The following is a 7,714-nucleotide window of genomic DNA, read 5'->3' on the forward strand; positions in this document are numbered from 1 at the left end:
CACGTGCTCACACGCCCCAGCCCCCAGAATAGACAACCCCAGAGTGCAGGTGGAGCAGCCTTTATTGGTGGGGGGGAGCATCTGTGGGCCTGGGAGGCTGAGGCCGGGAGTCCTTAGAGGAAGAGGAGGCCTGGGAGTAGGGGGCGGTCACAGGCCAAGGGTTGGGCTCTGGGACCCCCACAGTCAGAGCTGCTGAGGCGGCAGGGCCCGCAGTGACAGCTGAGAGCCACGGGGAAGGAGACCGTTGGGTCCACGCCAGGCGGGCAGCCAGGGAGGCGGATGGAGGCAAAGCTCAGCTCTCGGTAGGTGCACACCGGCTGGGGCACGGGTGGCAGGGCAGCCGGCAGCACCCGCACCTGTAGGGGGTGGGGGCGGGGCTTGGGTGTCTACCTGGGGCCCAGCCCTCCCCCAAGGTCCCCCCTCAGTACCCCACAGACCCCAGACTCAGGTGTCCAGGGGACCCTCTGTGTTCTCCCACCCACAGGCCCCACTCTGACTCCAACTCCCCAGCCTCTGCCTAGAGGGGCAGGCCACCCTGCCGTCCCGGTGCCACCTCCTGTCTTCTGTGGGCCTGGCCCTGAGTAATCCACCCGGATCTGTGGTGGAGGCGGCACCCGTCTGCAGGTGCCCACCCTGCATAGCTCACCATGCTGGGACAGTAGCCGGCACAGATGCTGGTGGTAAAGGTGATGCAGACAGGGCAAGCCTCATTCTCAGCAGCCAGGGTGGCGTTGATGGGCCGGCACAGAGGCCGCAGTGGCCCCCTGGATGCCCACACCCCGGCCACGCTCAGCAGCAGCCACAACAGCAGTCCCTGGGACAAGGCCAGTGCCTCAGGGCCAGCCTGAGACCTCCGCCCCCAGCCCTTTCCCCACCTCCACCCTCTGCATGTGACACTCAGGGACACAGCTCCTCCGCCTGACATCTGCCATTCAAGGATCTCCCCTCCCCCCCTCCCAGGGACCCTGGATACCCCAGCACCTCAGATGCCCACCCTCAGGCCCTGCCCCACCAGCTTCCCTCCTGCTGGCTGTCCACAGCCTTCGAGAGAGAGGCCTCCTTCACCGGGTCACAGGACTTTCCCTCTTCCTGCCAGCTGAGGGCTGCATGGAGTCACCGGGTGCCGCGGGTTCCCAACAGTCTTACCTGGAGCATCTCCATCCTTGGTGTCTCCAAGCCGTGTTTACCTGGTCTTATACCTGCAGGCTGTGGGGGCGGCAAGGCCACTGGAAGTGGGGTAACCTGGACACTAATCTTCCCCGGGGGCTGAGAAGCAGGCAAGGTCAGGGAGGTGCATCAGTGGCTCAGCGATGCACCCCATCCGCCCACCTGAGCGCTCCCTCGCCAAGCAGCAGAAGACGGCCAAGTTGAGGGTGACTTCACAGACTGGTGCTAAAGAGATCGCGATGGGGGCACAAGAAATAAGGTATAGAAAGCCCTCAGCTGCGCCCCTTGCTCTGCAGATCCCCCTCTGCTCATCCTGAGGGAGGCTGAGGCTGGAGCAGCGCCCCTCTGACAACCCTCGAATGGTGATTGGCTGAAGCCTCTACCCTGCTCCACCCGTCCTGGGCTGAGTCTAACCTCTTAGGAGGCGCCTGTATTCATTATTGGATTCTGTGCCCGGAGGTGAGGGGTCTACCCGCGCCCAGATGCGCCGTGCCTCCACGGTGAATTCGGCCAGACCCCCACCTCCCCCGCGCTCAAGCCCTCGAAAGCCCGGATGCTTGAACCAAACCCAGCAAAGAGCGTGGTTTAGGGTATTTAACTCAGTCACTAAGATAAGCTCTGCCGCAGAGGGCGCGGCCCTCCTGATCCCCACAGCCCCAGAGTACAGGTTCCAGGTTCAGTCCCGCCCCTGCAACTGAGTGGGCCAGGGGCTCAGTGGGCGGGTCCCGAACGCTGTCCCCTCCCCACGTGGAGGGCGGGGTTCGCGATCTTGACCCCGCCCAGTGTGGCCCCAGTAGCGGCGAGCCAGGCTCGGCTCCGCCTCCGCTTGGGGCCGGGTATGGGGCCCGGCCGGCCCCGCCCGCTCAGACGAGCGCCGGCTTCAAGCTGCCGTAGTTGGAGTTCTCGGTGCCGTAGGCTTGCGGCACGCTGTAAATGCCTGACACGGGCTTCCAGTGGGGGCCTCCCCAAGGGAGCTCCAGCGGGCAGAAACGGTCGAGCCGGCGGAGTGGGTGCAGCGGGGGGCCGTAGGATTCCTGAGCCAGAGACTGCGCCCCGCGGTGCGGCACGACGGGCATCACTGGGCGGGCGCGGGGCACGCGGGTTTTCGGCGGCCCGGGTGGCCAAGAGGAATACGGATAGGACGGCTGCTTTGGGCCGTGGCCCCAGGCCTGGGGCGTCTCCTTCAAGCTCCAGTATGTCAGCGAGTCCTTGCGAGGGTATCCTGACAACTCCTTCCTGTTGGGAGTGGGGGTGGAGGCAGGATGGGTAGGGCACAGCTGGATCCTCTGGACCAGGCTGAGGTTTAGACCTCGGGTCCTGAGGAGGCTGCTGAACTTCTGCGATGCGAGGCTAGGATACATTTGTAGGGATTGGGGACTCTTTAGAAAGCATGAGGCTGCGGACTCCTAGCCTAGATTCCTGGGTCCTCGAGGTATTCAAGGACCTGAAATCTGGGACTTTCGCATCCTTGAAAGAAGTATCTGGGGACCCAAATACCAAACGAGGCCCTCCCTAGACCCTGAGGGCCACACCCCCAGATCCCAAACTCCCTCTTGGGCCCTTTTTGTTCCTGAGAGTTGACACTAAGGATCCTAGGGCTCTAAAAGAGATAGGGGCAGAGGTCCGAACTTCTGAGTGTGCAGGAGCCGAAAGTGGAGACTACTGAGTCAGAGAAGGGGAGTCCACACCAGGCGGCCCGGCGGCCCACTAGCCTAGGCGCGGGGGGGGGGGCTGTGCAGGGGATGGTCCCAAGTGAGGACCTAGGCTCACTTCGAGTAGGTTCGGAAGTCCCGGGCCGAAGTGGTCATATAGAGCTGATGGCAGTCCAGGATGCCCTGGTCAGATACTGCGAAAGGCCGGCCGCTCAGCTCGGGGTTCTTCGTCCAGGGGATGAGAGCCTGAGGAGGCCCGGGGAGGAGGGATGAGCAAGAAAACTTTCACACCCCCGTCCCATGCCCTGTGTCCCAGACTGAGAATTCCTCTTCTTTCGGCCTCTACAGTCCTTCTGCACCAGGCGCTGACGGCCGCCGCCAGATCAGAACCCTTCCTGACCAATCGCATTGCCGGGGCACTTCAGATTCGCTCCCCAAATCGGAACCTTTACGAACCTCACTTCCAAAATCCAAATACGTTCTGTCCATCATCGAACGCAAAGCCAAGCCCCCAAACATCAAAGAAAAAAAAAGATCCTTACCCGCTCCGCTTCCAGATTCAAATCTTTCCGGTCCCGCTACTGGAATAAGCCACTGCCTTCCTTGCCGGAAGGAGAAAGCCGACCCCCGCCTCCCGTCCCCAAACCAGTCTCGGAATATTCAAGCTCTGCCCATACACAGTCGACTGCTTAGCTCCGCCCCCAGCCTCAGAAGTGCCTCCTAGACCCACCCCAGAATTTACTAGTTGCGCCCCCAGCCTCAGAGCGGCGATTTCGGGTTTCCAGTTCCCTCCTTCTGGCCCCGCCTCAACAGGTCCAAAGCCCCGCCCCCAGGCTATGTGCCCCCCTGATTCGGCCCCAGACGCTTTAGACACTCCCAGAAGCAAAATTCTTTCTGACTCCTGCCTCCGGGTCTCTGTCCCGTCCCCAGACTCGGAGCGCCCTTGACCCCGCCCCAGGCGCTCCACGTTCTGCCGGACCCGCCAGCTCGGTCTTCTCCTCTACCTGGGAAGGGCCCCCGCGGTGGTGGTCCGCAAGCTCCGGGGGCTGGGGCCCGATATGGAAGGTTGTAGGCCCGTCCAGGCCGGGCCAGCCGGTGTACTGCGCCCTGGCCTCACTGCACTGGTGCTTTGTGATCCGAGGGAGGCGCCAGCCATGGTGTCTGAGCTGCGGGAAGGCGACGCAGGGACCCAACGTGAGGGCGCACGGAACTCCGGTGTGACCCCACTCCTGTCTACCGCGGACCGGGGCATCGCCGAACTTTACTTTTTCCCCTAAATCCTTGATCCCCACAGCCCGCGTGGGGTCCGCAGGTTCTGGGGCCTTCGGCTGCGCGTAGGGCCCGCCGAGGGTCTTGGGCGTGTAAGCTGAGCCCGAGGTTGTCTCCCATCTGCTGATGACCTCGTCGAAAGCCCAGATATGCAAATCCTGTTTTGCGGCCGGGGGCAGGGGCTCTGTGACCGTGCTCTGGGCGGAAGGTGGGGGACATCGGCTTAAAGGATTCGGGAGTCTGGCCCACGAGCCGCGATCTCCCCCAGTCAGTCTCCTTTCCTCCCTCCAGTTTCAGGCATCCAGGTTACCCGACCCCTCCCCTCTCAGACCCAAGACCCTAGGATCCCCTTCTTCGGTCAGTCAGGAGTCAAGCCCCAATCCCCTTTTCTCTCAGCTCCTTTCTGGAATCCCAGGCCCCTTCTTCAGACTGGGCTCCCAGACTCTTCTTGACCAAGAGCCTGTGGTCCTCTCACCTGCACAGTGGGTGGGGGAAAGGGCACAGGCGGGATGAAGTGGTGGGCGATGCCACTGCTGGTGAGATGCCAGTTGGGCCAGGATCCAGACACCTCGGTCTCGGAGACGGGGGACCTCGGAGGACCATAGCGCAGAGCTAGGGTCCGACCTGCCATAGTCCCAGCCCCGCCCCAGAGCCTAGGACGAGCCGGCTTGTTGTTGCCGTTGCCCGGGGTGACAGAACCCGCCCACACGGAGCCTAGCCAATTGCAGGGCCTGCAGGCATGTGGATGGCTAGATCTCACTCTAGAGAGAAAGAGACCCAGGCACTGAGGGACTGGGACTTTGAGAGACGAATGAGCAGAGACCTCAAAAGAGGCATAAAAACTCAGAGAAAAAGCGAGACGGGGTCGGGGTGGGGGGGTGGTGGCTAGAGGAAGAGGACAGCAGGAAGGGGGAGGGCAGGGAAAAATAGAAACTCAAGAGTATAGAGAGTTTGAGATACAGAGAACCCCCCCCCAAGGATAGGGGAGACAGAGACGGGGGGGACAGAAAGAGGGGGACAGAGACCCAGAAATAAAGGAAGAGAGTGTGAGGAAGGGCGGAGTCACCCAGAACATCAGGGAATCCACCAGAAACATCCCCCTTTTCTATAGGGTCCCAGTGCTCTGGGCCACCTCCTCCCTCTGCCAGTTCAGCCCACCTCGGCGATGGATGGGGGTGGTGAGGGGGTGGGTAACGATTTCCAGACATCCCCCCGCTCGGCCTCCCTCCCGCTATGTGCTGAAGGAGTCCCTTTCGGCTTCTTCTGGCCTGCCTGCCTTTGATTTGGCTGAAAACTTCCACCTGGGTATGGGGGTGGGCGGAGGAGGGACCCACAGGGAAATACTTAGCAAAAAGGACAGGGGTGTGGAAAGAACGTTGATGAATGAGAAAGAAATAGATAAAAGAATGGGTGAGAGACAGTGAGAGACAGGGACAGAAAGAGAGCTACTGACCCAGAGATGATGGGAAGATGGGATTGGAGACAGAAAAGGAGGTGGTAGGGAAGAGTCGGGGAGTTCCCTTGTGGCGTGTGGATCCGGCACTGTCACCACAGCGGCCTGGGTCACTGGTATGGCCCGGGTTCAATCCCTGGCCTGGGAAACTTCCACATGCCACAGGCATGGCCAAAACAAAGAGAGAGAGAGGAAGAAAGGGAGTGGGGGAGTTCCCGTCGTGGCTCAGTGGTTAACGAATATGACTAGGAACCATGAGGTTTCAGGTTCGATCCCTGGCCTTGCTCAGTGGGTTAAGGATCCGGCATTGCCGTGAGCTGTGGTGTAGGTCGCAGACATGGCTCAGATCCCGCGTGGCTGTGGCTGTGGTGTAGGCCGGTGGCTACAGCTCCTATTAGACGCCTAGCCTGGGAACCTCCATATACCTCGGGTGCAGCCCTAGAAAAGGCAAAAAGACAAAAGAAAAAAAAAAAAGAAAGAAAAGAAAGGAAGTGGGAACCACAAACAGAGAAGACAGAGATATAAAACAAAAGACAAAAGAGAGAGAAAGTGTGTGTTTGGATTCATTGGCAAAGGCATGAGGCTGCATAGACATATACATATGAAGGGGCGTGAGTCTACCCTTGACCTCTCATCACTTCCTCACTTTAAAACCATTTTGGATAAAGCCTCTGTCTCCTCAGCCTCCCTTAGTTCGACCCACAAACCCATTCTTCAGACAGGGAAAACTGAGGCTGGCTTCTGCAGCCCAGTCCAGGGTCCGCCCGACCCCCTCGGACCCCCTCCTTCAGGCGTTCGGGGCCACTTCTGCTGGAATTTTCTGGCTCACTCTAAGCTGATCGGTTTTCAAGTCACCCCTAACCGAAGCCAGGGGGCAGACCAGCTAGTCAAAACCTTATGCCCTACGCAAGGTGGACAACAGTAAGGGCTATCTCTTTCCTAGCGGAGGGCAAAGGTTGGGACAGTGAAGAGGGATAGAAACCTGACTCCAACTCCCCACCAGGGCCAAACTCTTAAGCATCCTGATCTTCTTTCTATCATTCAACCTTGTTTGTATACCTACTGTGACAGGTAGCTCGTTCCCTCAAAACAGAACATTCTAAGCCAACACTTGCCCCATCTGACCAGTAAGATTTCTCATTCAAACAGCTCTCAACTAGCTGGTTATGTGTTCCAGCTTTTATGCTCCCACACACACTTCTTCTTTTCTCTCTCTCTCTCTTTTTTTTTTTTTTTTGTCTTTTTGCTTTTCTAGGGCCGCTCCTGTGGCATATGGAGCTTCCCAGGCTAGGGGTCCAATTGGAGCTGTAGCCGCCGGCCTATGCCAGAGCCACAGCAACTCGGGATCCGAGCTGCGTCTGCAACCTACACCACAGCTCACGGCAACACCAGATCCTTAACCCACTGAGCAAGGCCAGGGATCAAACCCGCAACCTCATGGTTCCTAGTCGGATTTGTTAACCACTGCACCATGACAAGAACTCCTTCTTCTTCTTTTTTCTTAAATATTTTGGCTGCACCCATGGCATGTGGAAGTTCCTGGGCCAGGGATCACAGTGACCTGAGCCACAGAAGTGACAATGCCAGATCCTTAACCTGCTGCACCAGCAGGGAAATCCATCCCCCACACGCTTGTTCTTTTTTTTCCTTCTTTTGGCCACCCCACAGGATATGGAGTTCCTGGGCCAGGGATCAGATTCAAGATGCAGTCTCGATCTAAGCTGCAGTCCTGGGCAGGGAATCAAACCTGCTTCCCAGCGCTCCCAAGATGCCATCGATCCTGTTGTGCCACAGCAGGGACTCCATCCCCCACAGACTTTTTTGTGTGTGTGTCTTTTTAGGGCCACACACGTGGCACATGGAGGTTCCCAGGCTAGGGGTCCAATTGGAGCTGTAGCTGCCACCCTACACAACAGCCACAGCAACGTGGGATCCAAGCCTAGTCTTTGACCTATACCACAGCTCACAGCAACGCCGGATCCTTAACCCACAGAGCGAGGCCACGGATCGAACCTGTAGCCTCCTAGTTGGATTCATTTCCTCTGCGCCATGACGAGACCTCGCCCCATAAACTTCTTGACACTCTCTCCAGGGTGGGCAAGGTGGTGGGCTCTCAGATCACATGGTCAGCAACTTAGAAGCTGAGGGGCTCCAATGGTCAAATCCACCAGCA

The 7,714-nt window shown here is 59.2% G+C and overlaps 1 protein-coding gene and 1 long non-coding RNA gene across 8 annotated transcripts; one reads left to right on the forward strand and one right to left on the reverse strand.

Annotated features, from left to right (window-relative positions):
- On the reverse strand, positions 45-5,757 carry LHB (luteinizing hormone beta polypeptide). Of its 7 annotated transcripts, none has more exons than XM_021093514.1 (7): positions 4,564-5,756; positions 4,085-4,285; positions 3,824-3,985; positions 2,938-3,065; positions 1,147-2,403; positions 647-814; positions 45-356 (listed from the first exon to the last, which is right to left on the reverse strand). In XM_021093514.1, the coding sequence occupies exons 1-5, from the start codon at positions 4,717-4,719 to the stop codon at positions 2,031-2,033; spliced, it is 1,020 nt and encodes a 339-aa protein (XP_020949173.1). In that variant the 5' UTR covers positions 4,720-5,756; the 3' UTR covers positions 45-356; positions 647-814; positions 1,147-2,030.
- Positions 1,311-3,360, forward strand: LOC110261017. Its single transcript, XR_002344720.1, has 2 exons — positions 1,311-1,426; positions 3,168-3,360. It is a non-coding gene; the product is annotated as an uncharacterized LOC110261017 (long non-coding RNA).

This window comes from Sus scrofa, chromosome 6, assembly GCF_000003025.6.
Source record: "Sus scrofa isolate TJ Tabasco breed Duroc chromosome 6, Sscrofa11.1, whole genome shotgun sequence".
Classification (NCBI taxonomy): domain Eukaryota; kingdom Metazoa; phylum Chordata; class Mammalia; order Artiodactyla; family Suidae; genus Sus; species Sus scrofa.

Bases quoted from the DNA above. Each gene is read 5' to 3' on its own strand.
- LHB (XM_021093514.1), bottom strand. From the start codon at position 4,719: ATGGCAGGTCGGACCCTAGCTCTGCGCTATGGTCCTCCGAGGTCCCCC. The intron at 4,286-4,563 runs GTGAGAGGACCA...CCTTCCGCCCAG, and splicing joins TTCCCCCACCCACTGTGCAG to AGCACGGTCACAGAGCCCCT. The intron at 2,404-2,937 runs GTGAGCCTAGGT...CACTCCCAACAG, and splicing joins GACTTCCGAACCTACTCGAA to GAAGGAGTTGTCAGGATACC.